The 22014-nt window shown below is 39.8% G+C and overlaps 1 protein-coding gene across 1 annotated transcript in view; it reads left to right on the top strand.

Annotated features, from left to right (window-relative positions):
* The window catches only part of cadm1a (cell adhesion molecule 1a), a 328104-nt gene that overhangs the window by 264467 nt on the left and 41623 nt on the right, over nucleotides 1–22014 (top strand). The window contains exons 4-7 of the mRNA XM_070917428.1: nucleotides 1767–1919; nucleotides 3561–3698; nucleotides 10301–10459; nucleotides 17403–17499. Of these exons, the coding sequence (XP_070773529.1) occupies nucleotides 1767–1919; nucleotides 3561–3698; nucleotides 10301–10459; nucleotides 17403–17499 (547 nt within the window). The remainder of the gene's footprint in view (nucleotides 1–1766; nucleotides 1920–3560; nucleotides 3699–10300; nucleotides 10460–17402; nucleotides 17500–22014) is intronic.

The raw sequence follows: 22014 nt of genomic DNA, 5'->3' as shown, positions 1-22014 counted from the left end.
GAGCAGAATTTATCAGCACATCAAAGGGGGATGGAGACGGGTAGGCTTTCATCTTAACCACATGTTGTCATTCTACATTACAGCTGATAGTGTGCTTAGGTAGGTGGGCAAACAAAGTAAGGTGAGATTAAAGTGCCTACCAATGAGGAAGAGACAGGATTTATGGATTTGTCCTCAATTACTTTGTAGGACAACTAAAGGACAGTCGAGGGCGAGGTGTCTGTTAATATAAACCATGTTGTTAGCATGTGTGTGTTGTGTATGTACAAAGTGCATTTTTTGTTTGTTTAAACAAAAGGGAGTTATTAAAGTATCTGTAACTGTGTGTTGTGCTTTGATTCTCTTCCCTTTTCTTTCCATTGCTGCATACTGTGTTGCATCACTTTACTCCGTGATTGATTGTTGACTAATTAGATTGAGGTAGTTTTTTCTCTCTCTCAGTTCTTTGACACATGCCTGAAGTCGTGAGGTACTAAAGCAAAGAAAGACTAGCTGCATGTTTGTCCATAAAACCTATCAAAATGAAAAACCATGCCTGCACCTAAATAAAGCAGGACTGCTGAATGGCTTTTGGGTTTGGGCTAGTGATTCTGTGTGGATTTAAAACAACTCAAAGAACCCTCTGATGAATAAAAGAACAGACAAAACATAACAACACTAACAGTAATAAAAATGTATTGCTTCTTATTTGGTTCTTGTCTACATTCATAAAGGTTTTGATGCATAATAAATGGCTTTAAGATGATAAACCACTTTTTAGCGCTACATAGAATCTCATCTGTTACTCTTGATGACCAGAAGGAAATATCTGGTGTTTTTCATTTTGAAATTGGGGAAATACAACAGTGAGTGTAGAAGGGTTGACATGATTAATTGATTAGTTGATTGACAGAAAAATATTTGACATTTTCAAAAAAATATCATATTTCAGCAAAAGTGCCAAACATTGCATCATTCCTCTTTCTTGTTTGTGAGGATTTGCTGCTTTTCTTCATCCTATGTAAACTGAATATCTTTTGCTCCTGGACTGTTGCTCAGACAAAACAAGCAATTTGATGACATCACCCTGGGGAAAAAAATGATGAGCATTTTATTTTATAGACCAAATGATGAATTGAGAAAATAATCAGCAGAATAATCTAAATGATCATGAAATTGGGTGTTGGTTGCAGCAGTTCCTTTGAGTTATGGCTCAAACCTTGATGGTGTAATACAACTTGGTCATAGCTCTCACCATAGTTTCTCAATTATGACCACATTGTCATCATTGGTCAGATCAGAACTCTGTATGTGGGATTAAGAAGGGGGACAGAAAACAGCAACATCCATAAAAAACGGTGACATGACAGCCGGTGACAGCTTTAGAACTTGACTTGCAGAAATAACTCTGAAATCGGCATATTTCTTTAATGTAATGAAAAAAATGTTAACTACTCCACCAGAAATGTGTTTAAAAACAAACAATCAAAGTAAAGATGGCTGCTGTCCTGCATCACCAGGAAGGACGGTAGCTATGATAGGGTCTGCTGATGTCTGCGGGTCGTAGACCTCAAACAGTCGATCACTGCAAAGAATTTGACACCAGATATTGATAGAAGAAGTTTGAAAATCCTTCACTGTTAATCAAATAGTAGAGTGTAATGAAAACACAGCAAAAACTGTGTCACTGTCCAAGTAAAAAGTAAGGATCACTGTTACGTATGGCTTTATTACAGCAGTTGACATTAATTGAATTATAAAAACTTTTGTTTGTTTTTCTCTTTCAGCACTGAAAGACGCTCGCTTTCAGCTGGTGAACTTCTCAGACAACGAGCTGCGGGTGTCGCTGTCTAATGTCTCGCTGTCAGACGAGGGTCGATATGTTTGCCAGCTCTACACGGACCCCCCGCAGGAAGCCTACGCTGACATCACTGTGCTAAGTACAACAGCAAAACACACACACATACAGATGCACACAAACACTCATTGTTATTAGTAGCAGGGAGGTAAAGCCAATTAATCAACATTTAGATTGTGGAAGACAGCGTACACTCACATTTTGAGCAACGTGGTTGACAGCTCACCATGAAAACTGCAAGAGACTCTGACAGCAGCTGCAGTGAAGTTTGGAACAGGAAAAGGATGTATTTCATATGTGCTTATTAAAGCAAACTCACAAACAGTAGCCAGGTTGCATGTATGGGAGGCCAAATAAGTCATAATTCACACTTGAACTGTAACACACATTCATGAGACAAGGCAGACTACTGAAAAGACACACACACACACCTGTGTAACTATATCTAAATATATGGTTTCAGTGTGTATGGTGAGGTTTTTCAGTTGCATGTGTTTGTGTGTTTGTGTGTGTGCATGGTTTATATAGTATGCATGCAATAAGATTTCACTTGTGTGTATGTGGTTTCAGTAGTGTGCATTAGGGCTGGGTGATATCTGCATGACATGACAATCGGTATTGCGCCAATGTGTGTGAAACCACATGAGATAATCAAATTGGAGCAGTTTTCACAAAATGATTCACACATTGTCTTGATACGCTCGCTGAAAGAGGGCATACAATAATATTGAATTACAGCTCAGCCCTGGTATGTAAGTATTCATGTCCTTACTGTGTGTGTGAGAGAGAGAGTTAAAGTTTGAATTATGTCCTACACGAGCCCTCAAATGAAGTGCTAATCAGGTTACATGGTTTGAAAATTAAAAGAATGAAACTCTCCACATTCTGAATGACTATAAGCTCAGCTGTCATCAACTTTTCTTTGCAGACGAGCTTGTTGAAGAGCAGCTTCACCCTGTTTTAGCTCAAACACTTCCCCTTCACATATTCATGAAAAGCATTCAAACCCAAAGCCCGAGGAGGCAATTACAAAATACAGTAACTGTGTAACTGTGCTTTATGTTCTGTTAAATATCACTATCAGTGAGGAAGAAAGACTAGTGTGTATGGGAGACATCAGCTAATAACTAATCAATCATCTACTTGGATATGTTTTTCCGTTATCTGCCACAGTCAACACATATGGCTTTATTTTGAATATTCTTATAAAGATATGCAAGTTTTACTACCGAGAGCACAGAAATATGAAAGCTAAGTGTGTTTGAAGACTTGGAGATGAGCAATTGAATAGTTTTTTGTGATCAAATAAAAAAGATTTGGCTAACATGCTTACCTACAGATAACAGCAATGTTTGATTTTATAATTCGTAACAATATCAGTACATTAAGTTACTAGTAGCTACTATAAATATAAATATCATAATAATTATGTAAATGTGTTAATTTTTATGGACTTGTAAAGCATGTTTGTTGTTGATGCATACTTGTAAATGTAATTCATAAATAACTGCAAACGATAAGTCATTTGAACAAGATGCATCATAGCGCCCTGGATTAGATGATTTTTCCTAAGTCCAATATTAGCATACGATGCTAATTACAACTTGAAAAAACCCTCTCTTCTATGCTAGCCCTGCTGTCTCCTCGTCATGTAGTGCTAAGGGAGTAGAAGTACTATATTCCCCCAGAGTTTACAGAGTCTTGTTTGTGTGTCCTGTCGTAGTTCCTCCAGGTAACCCCATCATCGAGGCCCGGGATGAGGTCCTGAGCGAGGGCAACGAGACAGAGATGACCTGCACTGCCATGAGCAGTAAGCCTGCCGCCACCATCAGATGGATGAAGGGAGATAAAGAGCTGCCAGGTAGGTCGGCTCTGCACAGAAAGAGAAAATCACAATCATCACTCAAAACGTTTCCTCCCTTAACATAATAAGGCACTTACGTAGCGCAGAAGATCAGAGTTAAAGTTCCTTTCACAAATATTCACTCATCCGATTGGTTATCTGTACAAGAAATTCCTCTGTGTGACAGAAACACATTGTTTTCTGTGAACCAGAGAAAAAGGGTTCACATGTGTCATCTCTAAAAAGAAGAAAGAAAACTCCTCCTGCGTCCACTGTTCCCCTCGCTTTGAAAAAACACAACACCATGCATGAACTCCACATTGAAGCAAACAAAAGAAGAAAACCATGTACTGTAAGCTTTCAAATATTCTCATTGTTGATCCTGCTCGTATACTCCTGTCTTTAGTGCAATTTTCTCTTTAGAAGTCACAATGAACCTGAAGTGTTTTTCACCTGTTAACTCCCACGTTGTGAAAAGTCATAAGCAAATGAATCACTGCTTATTTAAGGAGAAGTCAGACCACAACGCAATAAAGAAAACCTAAACGATTGAAATAGAGGGCTTAGTGATGAAAACTACGTTGAAATGACGGAGACAAGACATTGACGAGATGAAACTTTTTTTTGGTTTGGGTGTGACTAAATCACCATATATTATGCGGACTGGACTGCATTGTTTGCATGTCATACAGCAGCAGTGAACACCACAAGCTCAGAGAGCTGCACCCTTTCAGAAATCAAGAAGTGGTTAGATATAACCAAGTCAATGCTAAATAGTGTTTTGTTACACAACCAGCAAAGCACTGGTCCCACTGGTGGGCATCAGAGGACACTGGAGCCCGATGCCCTTGCTGAGCATCTGCTTTCATTGTGCAGTCTGCCTCATCAGTGGTGTTGCTCCACAGAGGGAAGAACCTGATAATGGATAAAGCAGCCATAGGTGAAGGCAATTTTGGTATGCACCAGATGAAACACTTATTTCACACACGGCTTGTTGAACAAACCAACAGAAAAAGCATTGCTTTAGGACTAAAAGGTCATCATGAATTATTGTATAGATCGTGTAGTGTTGCCATGGAATGAAAATGCTTCTGTATGAAAGATCCTTTATTTCACTACTTTGCGACTAGTGTTTCACTTCCCATTGTTTGCAAAATGCACCTGTACACAAGCTTCTGTAGGTGTGCACATTCTACTTTTAAGTGTTGCTAAAGCCCCTATGCCATGTATATAAATGAACCATTTTTAGGGCCAGTTTCTTCCTTTGCTGGCGTTCCTTATTTAGTGCTTGGGTCAATGCTATTGCTTTTTAAATGGAGCTCTGCTGTGACTTTGAATAGTTTCCATTAAAGCAATGTGGATGTGCAGTGGTGGCCAGAGCCTGTTGGCACTGTGACAACTTTCATGCCTTCATCAAAGGTAGCTGAGCTTAGAAGTGTGAGCAGAGCTCAGGGGTGAACAGGCCTCCTGCCAGGCAGCTCCACCTCAGAGCCCAGACAGCAAGCTTTGTAAAGACTTTGAAACAAAGGTCCTAATCAGAAGCTGTGTAAAGGGCCCTGAGCAGCTTCACCTCTACACTGCTGCGCATTAAACCTTTAGTGGTCAGCTCAAATCTGAGAATGTTCCAATGTACCAAGGTCAGGGATTGACTTATAACTAGCTGTTAACATCACAAAAAAGTGATCTTTTTGCAATGCTATGTTTCTGCTGACCAGTGTATACAGGCAAGTATTGGTAATCCTTAGGCTATAAGTATTGAATAGCCAATGGTAATGCTCCTGTGGTCACTGATTTCATTGCAGCTCCTAAATGTTGTAGACAAATGACAGGTAGGCAATTATAAAGTTGATAAAGTGTATCTGAATCGTGCAAATGCTCTAGAATCAGACTTATTTTAGACTTGAAGTGAATATCCTTCAATTTAACTGTCAGTTCCAGATTTAGTTTTTGTATTTAAATATTTTGGACACCAGGATCTACCACAACATGTAATAATGTTTTCCTCATGAACATGTAACAACCATGTTTGAAACTTGGTTGAATGAACATATGGCCAAGAAATCAGCCAAAATCTAGCTATGTTAATAATCTAATCCCTCATGATGATTACTTAATGATGTTTAAGAAATGTGTTTATGCAGAAAGCTGACAGTAACACTGTTACTTAAGTGCATGTAAACACATTCACTAATGGTGTGTGGTAGCAGTGCATTTGCTAGCTTAAATGGGCTAAGTGGAACCGGTGACTACTGTAGCTGTTAGTCACTGTGAAATACTGATCCACTCTTCAGAGCACTCAGCATCTCCTTTAAATGGGATCTTGCTAGAGTGTCTCCATACAAAACCATCTCCATTCCCTGTGTTTTTATTTTTCTGTGTGCTGTGACTTTACTTGCTTTTAGTAACATTTGCCTCATTTACTGAGTATTCACCACCTCTTTAACTGAGCTTTTAAACAATGCTCATTTGCTTGTTATATTGAATGGCAGAAAAACGATTTGTATAACGTTGAATGCCCATCAACCTCATGCCCATGCTGTTTTCTCACTCTTGCTGGGAATGGATTGCTATTTACAGAACAGGCTCAGCACTCTTTGAAGTTCCACAACTGATAGATGCAATTTTTTTGCCGTAACAAAATACTCAGTGGTACTTAAAGGCTCACCTGTCACAACACTGCATTTGCAGCATGCCATTTGCTTTTATCCATTTTCGCCACAGGTGGAAAGGTGCTACTTGCTGAAACAGCCTGAAACAATGGCGAGCCTATTTGAAAAACATCTATCTTTTTTGTCATTTTTCATACCTCGGATCTTTGCAAGTCCTTACATAACTGACAAAACACTAGCTGCCATTTGAATGCTAGCTCTTTAGTAAACTGGTGTCAAATGACTCCACAGTTTGTTTAGTTGACTCTGCAGCAGTGTTGTGAAAATGAAACCTTGTATTGCTCTGCTGATGCTGAAAATGTGGAAGACAAAATAGGGCAAGAAAATGAAAGATGGAAAGAAAAAGAATGGCTGAGGGTGCCAGAGTCCTGACACTAGGGCAGAATTACTTAAATTGCCTTCGGCTGTGGCTCCTTGCCTGGCAGACTTATTTTTAATTAAACGTCCCCAGAATTTAACTTAATTACCCTAAGGGATAATCAGGCTCTCTTAAATATCATTTAAAGGTTGCAATTGTCATGCTTGCCAATGTAAATCCAACCATCTATCCTAATATGCACAGGCCCATTATCTCACTATTATCTCCTTCTCTTTCCTTTTACTCTCACCCTGTTGTTTAGTGATTTATGAACATATGCCCTGGTACTGATATCTCTAGTTCTTAAAGCCTAGACTGCAGTGAAAGTCATGGAAAAAGGGAGTTGTAGCAGTGCAGGTCATTCCTCTCTGTTCTTTTAAGACGAAAGAAAGGAAGACGGGTAGAAAAAAAGAAAAAGCCAGTAGGTAGGGCACATCATTGACTGACAGGGACCAGAACAGCCATTAGCCTCAAGTCTTATGAGACAACCACAGGGTGATTTCAATTACCCTGCTCTACCCCAGCAGGAAGACATAAATGGATAAAAGAATATTTTGGGCAAAGTAAAGCGGTTGAAGTGGAGAGACGTATATATTTTATCCAACTAGACACTACTCCCTTCCTGTATGTGGTTAAACGACAACGGTTAAAGAAGTGAAACGTAGAGGAGGCACAGAGAAAAGAGGGCCAACTGAGTTTGTATGTTAGGATCTACAGTACACTTAAAATACCACTTCAGCTTTCATCTGACCTTCAGCTGCCTTTCAGCGACATTCGTCTCCACTGGCACCACTCCAAAGCAAGTCTCTCCGAATGTTCTTAGTGCTTAACACAGCATGACATTTTCAAACAGAGAGCTATCACCAATTCATCATCACCACTCACTTCACTTTGTAAGGGATTTTCTAGTTCTGTTCTACTAAAGTCACCTGCTTGATTTTTTTTTATAGATAGAGAATGAGGCTGAATTAAAACGAGGGCACCAGTGTGATTGGTAAGCAGTGTATTAAGTGGTTTCATCCAATATTACTTTCCCTTTTCATGTTACACATGGCTGTACTGGTAAATAAAACTGTGGGTAAACCAAAGCTCCTTTCTGTTATTGGATAATGGGACCATGGTAAAGCCATGAAGTCAAACCTGCAACAAGCTGTTAAACTATTCTCACTGGTGTTAGAGTCACACCAGCAACATTTTAGCATGAAATCATGTATTTCAATGAAATCGCCACGCTCAGCTTTCTTGGCAACTTCAACTTAAGTGAGCTTTGACCAGCAAATTTGCACCATTGACCAAAAGCAAATGGTCTTGACATTGCTGGCCTGTGAGAGAACTCTGTCCAACACAGAGGAATACTGTTAGTTCTACTTTCATATAAACAGATATCTGCATGTGATTGCAGAATTTGTTCGCAAGGGACAAGATTTTGGTATCAGAAGTGGACTCTGTTTGTAGTCCGAGTAGTATTGACCAATCACGTTTGAGCAGGCTTTGGTTGCATGCAGGTGAACAGTCCGTGTGGACAGCAAAAGAGGCGGAACGCATTGGCCGAAATGCAATCTTGGAACTTATTGTCTATTGTCTGACGATCTTGACGATCTAGCTTTTTATTAGCCTCATTTTAATTTGTATGAATGAGGACATCTGTTTATGATAATATAATAATGTAATCTGTTTCTCGCGTCTCAAGTTGCTAATCGGATTGTAAACAATGACCGGCGCGTGGAGGAAGAGGTTGGGGTCGAAGACCAAATTTACCTCCTAAACTGTAGTTCCCATTTCTATCGTCTCCATAGTTTCACGATAGAACTGAGCAGTAGCATTTGTTTTGTCTATTGTGATTGTAACAGTCATTGTGGCTCATATTAGACTTCTAAGAAACCACTACCAGCCAAACACTGTATTTTACATTGTGGCTACAAACCTACAGTAACACTTTATAACATAAAGCAGGTAAAGGGTGCTGTGCTTCCTGTGCAAATGGAGCTATAGTTTGACATTTCTTTGATAATGGCTTAAAGAGAGAGGAAGGGCAGGAATTAAGATGGAGGCTCGTTGATCATCTCAACCACATTACCATTTATGTTAATAGACATTATCTTTATATGTCTTTCTTAGTTACTTGCCTTTGTACGGGTACAAGTATTTTCATTTTACAATGACTTCCTAGGGTAAAAAGCAAGAGATCCAGAAACCCAGGACTTGAATAAAGACGTCTCTTCGCCACTGTTTCATGCATCTCAAAAGACATTTTGATTTGAGCAGACCCCTTCAGGTTCCCGTTTCAGGTGCTTTCATGAATCTGAAGCCTCTAGTGGTATTTATTCATGACAACCTGTTCCTTTACACCAGGCACATCACACAGGTTTCCTTTCCCAGCATCCAAAGAGACAGCTGTCACCACGGTGACGGCATCACCACTGTGGCTGAGCTGCAGTATGGGAGTGGGTAGAATGTGCACTTAGCGCATGTTTTACAGCTAAAATGTGAACTGATGTGTGCAACTGTTCACATTAAGACAGATTTTCTCCTGGACCAGCATTTCTCTTGGCACATTCTTTCACATCATTGCTTCCAGTATGTGTTTTTTTGATGGGACACAAACACACTTGTGCAACAGACTGTTAGGAAGTAGGGATGAAAATCATCAATCTCTCTTTGCGACTCAGCTGTGCAGCGCTGTCTGCAGCTATTCCTCTTATTTTGTATGACTGTGATGAGGTATCCTCTTCATTGCTTTTGAGAACATATTGTCTGCATGATATTACAGAGCAGTTACTAATCAGAGGAGAGTTACTTTGCAGGCTTTAGATCTGGCAGTGCTGTGCAAAAGGTGGCCACACAATAAATCTGGCTTCATAAAGCCTAATGAGTGATTCATAGTTCATAGCCCCTGACAGCACACAATTGTTAGCTGATTCACCTTCCCTGACCATTCTCAAGGACACTTCACTTCTACTCTACATATTTTGCAAGGTCAGTGGAAGAATGACATTCTACTTGCAGCCAAACAACACCTGTCTTTGTCAGGCACTTAACATTTTTAAAGATTTTTTTTTTTCTGGCAGCCTTGAGTCCAAAGGTTTTAGCTTTGTAATTTTGTCAAATAAAAGGTAGTGGACTGATCCAAACAGACAAAAAAAACTTGTTCACAAAGACACCCAGAGGAACCAAGGGTGCATAAAATAGAGTTTCAGTCAGGAAGAAATCCAAGATATAAACCTTTAATGATATTTTCAAAAGTATTTTTAGAATAAAAGCTTGTAGACTTTATTATAATTTTCTTTGTAAAAGCAGCCTAAACCTCTGGAACTTTATATTATATGACTTTAGAGTGGAAAACATACTGAAAATCAATTGAACCCTGAAGCAGGAAGCCAACCAACCGGCAAACTATGAGGAGTCATTTAAATGATTAGGACAACAAACAGTGCTGTGTTTAGTTTAAACCAAATACAAACTTCACTTCACTTCTTACTTCCCAAGCCCTGCGTCTAACAACTGAAGTTTTGGACTTATATTGACTGATAAATTGCTAAAAGCTAATTAGCTTAGCTGTGTTCATGTCTGCTTGTCTTTGATGTTTCCCTTAGGCAAGCCCAGAGTTGAGCTGACCTACGACAAGATGTACACAGTAACCAGCCGGCTGACGTTCACCGTTAGTAAGGAGGATGATGGCGTACCTGTGGCTTGCATCGTAGACCACCCTGCAGTCAAGGACTTCCAAGCACAGAAATACCTGGAGGTGCAGTGTAAGTACATCTGCTGAGTAATAAATTAGAAATCAGCATGGATATTTAAGCTGCATTATGCACTTTTTTTTTCTCCAAGTGTCTCGTCAGCTTAACAAACTTTGTTAAGACTGCAATAGAGAAGAGTGTTCCATCCCCACTAATTAAATGGCATAAATTTGCTACTTTTTCCCAACTAAAACTTTGGTGCATGACATGTATGACAGTGTCATCGCAGGGAAATCATCTCCATGCACGGGTTATGATGAATAACAGGGGAAAATTGGACTGCAAGAGAACAGCCTGTTCCATCTCCACTAATTAAATGACATAAATTTCCCAATTTTTCCCCCCATTGAAACTTTGCTGCAGGCAAGCATCAACCTCCGGGTCTGACAAGTGAAGCCGATACAGAAGTGCCTTAAACCTGCATTCTTTCCAATGGTCAGCAGAGGGCGACTCCACTGGTTGCAAAAAGAAGTCAGATTGTATAGAAGCCTATGAGAAAATGACCCTACTTCTGACTTAATTTATTACCTCAGTAAACATTTTCCTAACGAGTTTATGGTCTCAGTCACTCGTTTCAAGTCTTCTTCAATACAGCATGATGTTGATTTTGTAAATTATAGTCCCATTTAGAGTAAAATAGACAGATAGATAAAGGAGGGTATGCTTAAGGGCGCTGTTACCTTGTGATTGACAAGTTGCTACCACGGCGGCCTGTCAATCAGGATAGCGACGTTCTATGTTGTACTAAAAGACACTCTGAGGAGTCAGCTGTTAAATACATTTACAAGCTAACTTTGTTAGCAGCTACTTCGCACAGCGTGGCCAGGTGCAGTTAGGTTGCTGGTACAGGTAGGCGTGCATAGTGTCTTTGGGTTCTCACATCTCTAGCTCCACCCTCTCGTCCAAATATGGTCACTTCTGGCTCCAAAAAGCCAGATGGTGACGGCCAAAATGCCAAACTTGAGGCTTCAAAACGATAGTCCACAAACCAATGGCGGACGCCACGGTGGCTATGTCGACTTATTTATACAGTCTATCGGTGCTTAGCTTTGTCATGAGAGGGAAATCATAAAAAAATCACATTTATGTTCATCTTCCAAAGAAATATGCTAATAAAAGGTATCAGGGTACCTTTGCACTTCTGTCCAATATTTTTTGTCTTTTTTAACCTTCGTCATCACAATGAAGCATCACAAAGTGATATTAGAAAGAAATTTTGTATGTTTCTATTGTCCTCATATTCACAACATCGTCTGACTGTCGTTTGTGGCCAAAAATATGTTAAAGCAGTGCAGTTTGAGTTTAAAGGCCTAGTTAATTAGCTAGTCGGTTTCTGTCTTTTAATTATAATTTATTGTTTCTGCAGCCAAGATGTTTTGGATCATAACTCAGCTCAACTCATAAGTGTGCTCTGACGAGGTGCAGAGCAGGGTCAAGACTGAAACTCATGAGTAGGCACAAAGGCAGAGATTTCAATCTTTTCAAAATTGTATGCTTCTCTATTCACCCAGAATTAGCCATAAGTGGATGTAGACGTGCACCTTAATCAAGTGTTTGCATATGAACACTTTACTTGGCCGGGCTCTCAATGAAAAGAACGGAAAAGAAGGCGAGCAATTTCACCGAATGTGTGTCGTAAGTGCTCCAAAGACTCACAGCTGTGATTACTTATAGCATCCAAAAGATCTTTAATTCATTACGCATGCACCTGTACACCATAATCAGCCATGATATCTTAATCTCAATGATCAAATGTCAAAGGTACTCAGTAATAATTTAGTTCATAGGACTCAAAGTGAAACAGGGTACAAACTAATACTGTTTATAGGGTAAAGAATAAGATAAAAGAACATAGAGACAAACACAGAGAAATTAAATGTCAAACGTAAAAAGGCCAAAAACATATGATGAAAAATTATGTAAATGTGTCTTTGGCAAATTAGTGGTATAGATGTGTAGACTGCAAAAAAACATACACAGTTAGTGAAATTAGCTAAGAAGCTAAATTAAAAGACTGAATATTTTGCCATATGTACAAGGTGCACACATTCTCATTGCACATTATTCTTTGAGAAATATAAATGTATGTGTGAGAATGGTGTATGCATGCTTTTACACATTTTTTATCCATCTGGCCCCCGAAACGTTGAAGAAATAACTAAACCAAGTTACATTTCACTGTGATCGTACCATATATGATTGAATTTCTTACAAACCAAAAAGAAGAACCAAAATTTAGCCTTTAATGGAGGTTAGAGGTCACGTTTTTTATTGCTATAACTGCTTTATATTGTGATAGAAAGCAATTATTAGGCATCACAGACAGGTACTTTAATGGGTCATATGAAAAGTATACGATGACAGGCCTTAACATACAGTAGCATTGGAAACAAAACTGAATGTATTACATCAGCCATGTGACAAGTAATTAAAATACTAGGATCTTTTTATTCATGCAAAATGAGAACAGTTTTTATTTGTTTTATGCCCCTGTAACCTTATGTCTTTGGCCTCTGCAATGTCCTAGCGTTCTATTAAAAAAATAAAACCTCTTCTGTAGCTATCTGACCTTTCCCTGGGAAAGCGAGAAGAGGAGATCAGCTCATCTACAGAAGCAGCATGGCATTTTGTTGGCCTCTGATAACAGGGAGCTCACATGGACCGCCCGGCTCAGCGCCTCACACCGCTTCATGCAGGGGCTGCTGCTGTCATGCTCTGTGCATACTGTACTGGGCAACAACCAGGCACTGCCAGTCCTGCACTCCACCTTGTCTTTTATCTCCCTGCTATACAGTTTAATATTTCATGTGGACTGACGCATGGAACATGTGTAGACAATGACGGGTGATGCTTTCTGTTCTTTGCCTTCTCTTCTACCTTTGGAGAGCGCTGTAATTTGCTAGGAAGATCCCTGTAGAGCAGTTCTTGATTTCAAGAGGAATTTCCTTCCTATGTGCGCTGATTTGAATCTATAGCAGTTAATTGGAATTAATTAATTGGAAGTGTACTAATCGAGCACTTGGGGTGTAATCCAAACAAAATCCACAGTTCAGTGTGTAGCTTGGGGTTGCGTTTCGGTGCATTTCAGGACAGCAGAGAAAACAAAAGAAATACAGCAGAAAACATTTACGTTGTTCATTTTGAAAAGAGTAACTGGTGGCTCGTTGGCCATTACTCTTATTGTAAAAAGTACTGTGCTGAAATGTTGTAACTACCAAAAGGTCATCAACTATTGACAAATACAAGTAAATTAACTGAGAAAACATTTGTTATTTAAGATATTTTTCTAATTATCTTAAATCCACCATTAGAGCCAGTAGTGCAGTTTAAGCTTTTCACATTCACTTCAACAGTTTATGCTTATACTCAGTCAAGGCTCTCTATGTTTAAGTGTACACAGTTCTCTCTGTCTGTTGGTGGTGAGATGAACTGCCAGGGCAGTGGATAATTCCTGAACAACTGCAGCTTGTGTGGCAAGCACAACGAACCGACTGGTCACACGTGAAGAAATTAAACCGTATCTCGAGCCCTGTAATAGCCTTGTTTATGAGACGCGGTCACCAGTGGTTTATTTATTTAATGGCATGTTTGATTGTTTGTGTTTCTAGAGACATGTCTGCCATTTTTGTCCATCCCACAATATTTGAATAACATCAAAAGCTTCTTCCAGCTCTGGTTTTCCATTTGCATTTGCCATACTAACAACACTCGCTATATAAGCAAAACGCCCAGAGGCTAACTAAACTAGCATGGTTTAGCTACCAGACAAAAACTGTCCCGAACCCTCACACTTTAGAGTGTGTTAAGCTAATTTAGACAGTGATTATTTGGTTCATATCTCGTACCAAACCCATGTCATGTTCTGAATGGTTCAGGATACCTAAAGATCCACGCCACAGTCTCTATTTTCTCTATAATTAATACCTAATTACATGGTCCTTTCCATGAACCTAAGAATCCAGTTGCATATCAGTTCCTTCCTAGCAAATTATTAACATCAGGACCCGTAAAATAAAGCATACTTCTGCTATTACTACACAGTGACACACAAGTTTGTTTACTGATTACTAAGATAGATGAGGTGATTTACATTTCAATCACTCATTGTGAGGGTAATTTGTGAGTGGAATGGAGTGCATTGTGTAGTAAGACTTGACAAAAAAAAGGCCATTGTCAGGGGACAGCATAATTAAATAAGCCTGTAATGTTTATGTGTATAAGCAAAGCAAGCTATTTTGCTCCGTTGCCTGGTTTTCCCTTAAGGTCAGCTTGCTGCAGAGAGATGGATAGTGCCGTCATTAGTGCTTATGAGGTGAGGCGCACAATAAAGCAAATAATTCAGTTAGCATAATGATAACGGGCCCCTTGCATACGGTAGACACTATTTCATTTCCACTGAAGTGGCAGTATCCAGATCTGGCAGTGCAGTGTGTGTTTTTCCATCAAGCAGAGACAAGAAAGCTCCGCCATAACTACTTGAGGCTATCAAAACAAACTACAGATGCCTGCCGTCCTTCATGTTTATGGATCCGAGATGACAAGGTCAGATGACGTTGTGAGCGAAGAAAAAGTTGCAGGATGCCATGTAGTGCCTGGAGTGGAAACAAAACCAAAGGGTTGCTGTCTAAACTCGTGCATGCCCACTGAGCAGAAGACTTGGCTTTTCGCCCATCTGCTGTCAATCACCAAGACCGAGAGCCGGCCACTGACAGGGTGTGATTTAGACAGATGGATGGCCAGACACGTGTTGTTTGTTGCAGAGAAGGTCGGACAGCAGTGTGCAACAACTTTACCGCCAGCTTTGAAATCATAACTCAGGCCTGAGCCCTTCGTCTACAAGCTGGTTAAAAATGCAAGCACCAAATGGTGCATATCGGCGTTTAAATTGGGAAAATAACAAAACTAATTTGCATCACAATTGGAAAACTAAAATAACACCATTGTGACTCAGCAATCAATCTGGTGTGATATTTTTGAGTAAACACGCGAGGATATAGTGTGCTGAAAGCATGCAAGTGTGGTCTTTAGGTTAATGAAGCTATTAATGTATCGCCAAAATAGATAAAATCTTTATTTTGATAAGTGGGTGGTTGTTGGAGTAACATATTTTCTTGGAATACATATACATGCACATTAAAGGTATGGCAACATTTAAATGACGGACATTCATCACTAAAACTGCTCATAAAATGCACGAGAAGTTTCATTTTTGTGGTTTAAAGTTAATGAACATGATACAGTATAAGCATGATAATCTATCTCTCTCAAACTCTGATATAGAAATTAAAACATTTGGTGAATACAATGCTACTTGTTCTTTAGCTTCCCCTCGTTCATGATTTTCTTATAGTGGAATTATCAACCAATACATTTTTTTTTTTTGAGCACAAGCAACGTTTAGAAGTTGCAAGTCAGAGCAGGAGTTTTGTTGCATTTGTTTTGGCTCAGTCTTACTCTCAGTACATGGCAACACTGAATTCAATCCCTAACCCAGATGATAGATTGAATAAAACATTACATTTCTGTCCAGAATAAAGGATCATCTCTCACCAAGATGAGAAAAGGCTTTGATAACACCAGCAACAGTCAACGAAATGGGAACAATAGAAACTCCATGGTTGCAAAGAATAGCACAGCAGCAACTGTCAAAGCACCCCACTGATTTGTCAAAACAACATTCCTACATTTTCTTTCCAGCTGCCTCAGCTCTTCAGCAGTGTCCTCTGTCTTGTGCAGCAACTTGATCAGGTAACATCTTTGGACATACTGTGGGCTACTTGTGGTCCTGCACTAAACCACATCTATCATTCCCCAAAGCTTTGGCTTGTGTTTTGGTCTTAGATTGATTTAAAATTCCCTCAATGTTATGCCGAAGGCAGACTCAACGCTGCCGAAGAGTGATTTGATGCAAAGGAAGAGCAGGTTGAGGTTCAGGCAGTAGTAGTAAAAGAAAGTAGATGTAAAAGAAAAACACCTAATCAAGTCAAATCCAGCTGGACAAAACAAAGTTTGTGTAGCATGTAGCTCAATGGTAATAAAAAATAAAGTTACCAAGCATCAACTTGACCTTGACCTCTTTCACTGCAACATGGCTGTGGAACGCAGGTCATGGTTGTTGTTCTTGTTTTGCACTAATTGTTGTGTTTATTCCTTAAACCTACAGGGACTCTTTCTGTGATCATGGCGAGAGGTTGAGTGTATATTCTGTATCAGGAAAAATAGTTGAAGCATTGATGGAAAAACAAATACATGTCCCAGATTAGCCTAGCACAATAATAAACGCTGGAACAAAAGGTAACAGTTGCACAAGTAGGAAGGAGTCATATAGTCAGAAAATTAACTAATTATCTAGATTATATATATATATAGATATATATATAGATTCTAGATTAAGTATTTGCTAACATTAGCCATTAGTAAGATACTGGTAAAAGTACACCAAGTAAGGCTGTGGCAGCAAAGCTGGTCGGATGGACAGTGGATGGAGATGCAGCAGCGATGGCAGCTGATATGATCGTATCAGCTGAGTCATAATGCGAGGAGTCAGGTTAAAATAGCTGTCCTGTACACCTCTACGAATATGATTGGATGCTTCTAGTCAGCTAGTAGCCTGATGGAGAAGCATTAGCTGCTACCACTCATGCCTGAACTCATGCCTAATGTCAGTCCTGATGGGACAAGAATCCTTACTGTTTGCTTCAGCACCTCTGGGGATGTGTCGAGGCAAGCACATTGGGAAAGTTTACATAACTTGTAGAGACTGGGTTGTTTCTGAACTGGAATGAACCTTGAAATCAAAACTGTCTTCCTTCATGTTTATGTATGCTACAAGCAGCGTGACTGCAAATAGGAATCAAAAGGAAAGAACATAGATGTAGAGTGAAGATAGATAATGTCTGTTATGTTGTCCCAGCATTTCATTTTCTGTCTCTGTCTCTCTGTTTCATCCTTTCAGACAAACCGGAGGTAAAGATCGTGGTAGAATTTCCTCAGGGTCTGACCAGGGAAGGAGAGAACCTGGAACTGACGTGTCAGGCCAAAGGCAAACCCCAGTACGTTACACACACACACACACAAGTTTTAACCAATTAAAATTTGCCATGGGCAGAGAGAGCACGTGTGCATTTGTGTATTCACCCAAATACCTTGACTTCCTCAGTGTGTGCATGTGAGTGTCTTGTTGCAGTGGTGTGTGGAACTGTCTTACTGTTTTGTCTTTGCAGTTGAGAAGAACTTTTGCAGAAGAAAGTTGTCTTGAGTTACATCTAATGAGAAAGTAAACTTATAAATCTCACCAGCAATCAGACATAAAAAAAATAGAAATCAACTAGCACTTTGCCTCCCATTGTTTTGTTATATGTTATGTGAGCATAACTGCTTTCCTATAAATACTTCTTTCAAACTCATATAATGGTATGTGCAAATGGAAAAAGTGGTATATTCAATCAATGAACAGAACAGCTGGGGGGGGGTTATGTGTGAGTGTGTGTGTGGATGGGTGAATGAGAGGCACATGCTAAAGTGCTTTGGCCGCTAGTGAAGTCTGTTTACCATTGCAGTAATATCAGTTCAGACATGCGCACGGGAGCGTATGTACGTGCACGTATATTTTGTTTCGAATAAACAACTGACAGATGTAGTACATTTTCTACAGTTAAATCTGAAACTTCCTTGGATATAATATTACAGCAGGATAAACATCAGTATCCATATGATTGAGGATATTCAAACATGCAACAAGCTCAACTGTTGCTAAAACATTCAGGTTTAACATGTACGGACTGGTCACCACTTTGTTTTATTCAACATGTTATTATCGATGCGTCATGTTTCAGATTCTGTAGATGTCCATCTTATCTGTCCTCAGAATCAGCACCTGTCCGTACTTTCTCTGTGCAAACCACAGTTTGTTTTTATCTCCTTACGTCCAAGTCGATAGTGGGTTAGTTGCTGCTCTGTGTGCACAAGAGGACGCCGAGATTCAGTTTCAACAAAATAAGAAAACACTGGATTTACAGGGAAAAAGCCCCCAGGCAGCATAAAAAACAGTGTAAATACTGAATATATGGATGTACCAATAACATGCAGTCTCACTACATTCATGATAGCCTATTTTAGTTCGTCATTTAAAGTAAAGAAATGTGCTACTTAATTATATTTTCTGAGTCACTAATTTATGTCACGACCAGCTGTGTTGAGCAGCTCCTCTAAACTTTTAGCTGAGGTGAAGACAAGCTGTCATGTCAGGAAAACCAGATTTATGTTAATCCGTACTTCAACTACAACAGAATAATGAAGCCACAAGCAGTCGAAAAAGAAACATTATTTTTATCAGAGGTTATCTAGTAAACAGTTCCCACGCTAATGAGTTCAGACTACCACAGCATTCAGAGTTTACTCCGTACCTTCCTTTGTGGCGAATAGGTAAGACTAGACCCCAAAATAAAAAGGAGAATGCAGAAAAGAGAGAGAAAATAGAAACTCACTGTTCATCTTGACAACCTCAGAAGCAGCAACAGTTTAATTTAAGAAAGAATGAAAGGGTCCTTTATGGTTGTGATCGCACTGCAGGAATTGTAAAAACTTTAAAGTTCTCTACTCTGTCATGAGCTGTACCTATGACATTCCTCATAATGTCAGTGCTGAATCATTCTCCGACAACTGTAAGAAGTTTCTCTTTTATTGGAAACAGATAATATTAAACTGCTTATCAGCCAGCTGCTCTAAGCATAGCTGTAGCTTCTCATATTGACGCTCCTTTAGAAGAATAAGAATGCTGTCTCTATAGGTGTATTGAGTGAGACTATAGATGAAGGGAAACCCACTGTATCTTAGTAATAATATTGCTACCAAGTACATTTCCAAGAAGAAGCCGAAGTTGGTACATGAAGTTGAGAGAGCTTCGAGATGTGGTCGTATTAACAGTTGGCTCTAGAAGCAGTCTCTTCACTGTAGTGGAGATCTCTTCTAATAAGGAGCTGGAGTAGAGCTGGTGGATAAGAGGGTTGCCTTGACAAGTACATGTTGCAGACAGGAGAACTGTGACTGGGCTTAATGTTGGCCAGACAAATCTTAATGGCCACCGCTGGACACATAATCTCTTCACTGAATGGCTGCTATTTTCTTTTTCAGGACTTTCAAAGGGGAAATTTGAAACTGGCCTGTAATTATGAAACACATCAGAGTTACTGTGTGATATTTTGAGCAGGTGTTTAATTAGCACTCCTTTTAAAGGCGGAGGACAGAGCAGAGAGGGGGCATTAATGATGGTGAGCGGGGTGAGTCCTAATATCTGGCAGGAAGAATTTAGCAGGAAGATGGCTGGAAAGGCAGGGTGTGTTTAGTGATGAGTGCTAATTTTCTGAAGGTATCTAGGGAGACTGTGTGAGATTGAGAGAGTATGTTGATGGACTTGAGGCACTGGATGTGAACAGATGAAGTCAATTTTGTGATTAAAGCTAAAAGATTACACAGAGCTGAGCACAGAGAACAGTCCCCAAGTAATTTTTGCCCTAATGTAAAAAAAAAAGTACTCTTTATCAGTGTTAATCAGCTCTTTGAAATGTCTGGCCTTGGCATCACAAAGCTTTTGTTTGTCACTCATTAGGCTATTATTCCACATGTACGATCTGCAAACCAAGGTGTTGTTTTGTTTAGATGACAGGCCTTTGTGATATGAGATGTAATGGAGTGCAAATGAAGCCATTAGGGCACTCAGGGTAAATGAGTAAGAGCTTCACGCTCCAGGTACGAGGCCTGCCATACTATCCAAATATCAATACAGTTGGTGCTGTTGGTATCAATCATATTAGTTTGTTGACAAGGCAGTTCAAATTTGAACAGAATAGAGTAATCATCAGATGAAGCTGGAGTTATGAATATTACAGTAATACGATGAACTCGCAGGTTTCAGTGGGTGGGTGAGCTTGGATTCACAACAGCTGCAATGGATTTTAATGACAACTCAAAATACAGCGAAATAACCAGCTTCCATTTGTCCCCCGCACAGTTAGCTGTTTGTGTCTGTCACTCCTGATACTAATGTTATATACCACTATAGCAACAAATGACAGACATGAACAGCTAATTGTGTTAGCGACAAATGGAACCTGTATACCTTGCCTAGCCTTTCTTTATGGGTAGAGTCACAGGTCTTACATTAACAGGTCAATTCCTGTACTGAGCTTTGCGGGCGCTGAGAGATTCTGGGTGTATGAGTAGAAGTACAAGAACCATGCAAACACTGTGTACTTCAGACTGCCACTCCCCACCAGCCCCCACCCCCCGCAGTCTTCATACTTGGCATAGAGACAAGCTCACTACCCGTATTCATTTTATAAAGATGAAAACACAATCAATACAGTGAGCCGGGAATTGGAAGTCATTTTCATTAGAGCTGTTGAGAGTTGTGCAGTCATTACCAGCAGATAGCACAGGGGGCCGCGGCTGCAGGCAGCCATTTGTATTCAACACGCCTGCCCTTCCTCTCCCCTTGTAGCTCCATCTTGCCTCTTTCGCCTATCTCTGTCTATCTTCCGTCTCTGGATTCACTTTTTCCCTTCTTAAGACATACCATCCACCTATAGAAACTAAACCTAGGAAATATATTATTTACATTTAGTTTAATCTGGAGAACACTTGTAATAGACACTCACTCTTTCAAGCCGTCCACCGCAGGTTTGTGGTTTGTTTGTTTTTGCTATTGAGCTCCAACCGCTATTTCATATTTTCTTTTCCTGGATTTTTCGCCTCATCTTTTTTCCCCGTCTCCCATTTGCTTGCTCCCTCCACACCAAATGTTTTCAAATGGAGGGAAACAAGTTAAAACACCACAACAAAATGCAACAAGAGAGACCATCAGCACACGCTCAGGGGAAATAACAGTAGCTGGCAGTGGCCATTGGAAGTTGCAGCAGCAAAATAGAGGTGTTTTGTCTTTTTCTTTTCTCTTCACCCTCGGTGGTTCTGAGCGCTCTGAGCTCATTGTCATAAAAATGGAATCTGTCACCCCGATATAAACCTCAGTCAAGGTAGAAAAGAGAACAAATACAGACGCTTGGTAGGAGCCCACCTACACAGCAACACTCATAAGTATACGAGCGTGGAAAGCCTGCAATTTGAAGACAAAGCTGCTTCACAGTTATTGTTGCTTTTAGCTGTACACAAAGGAGGAATGTCATTTTAACATGTCTTGTTTCTTTGATTAGCTTTCTAGTAAATAATTGCTGGACAATTTATTTTAAAAAGGAGGTAAATTTGATAAACTTAAGGCCACACTATAATCTTTGGAGAACTGTTAACAAATGTGGGAGAAGTTCTCAAGTGTGCCCCAGATAGATGTGTATTATATTAGGCAGTCGACCACTTTGTGTGGCAGTAGTATTTTAAGTATTTTTGAATATAGAACTGATAAAGAGAGAACTTTTCCTGGTGGTTCAAGGACGATCCGACATCCCGAGACTGGAGTCGCACGCCAAAAAACATAAAAAGAGAAACTCAAACTAGAGTTCAGAGGATGACTCCTAAAGTTTTTGGTGACTCTTTCCACTCTTGCCAACCTCAGGCCA

The sequence above is a fragment of the Enoplosus armatus genome, chromosome 13, assembly GCF_043641665.1.
Source record: "Enoplosus armatus isolate fEnoArm2 chromosome 13, fEnoArm2.hap1, whole genome shotgun sequence".
Taxonomy (NCBI): Eukaryota; Metazoa; Chordata; class Actinopteri; order Centrarchiformes; family Enoplosidae; genus Enoplosus; species Enoplosus armatus.
Note: the sequence above shows the minus strand (reverse complement) of the source record. Positions and strands in the feature narration are given on the sequence as shown.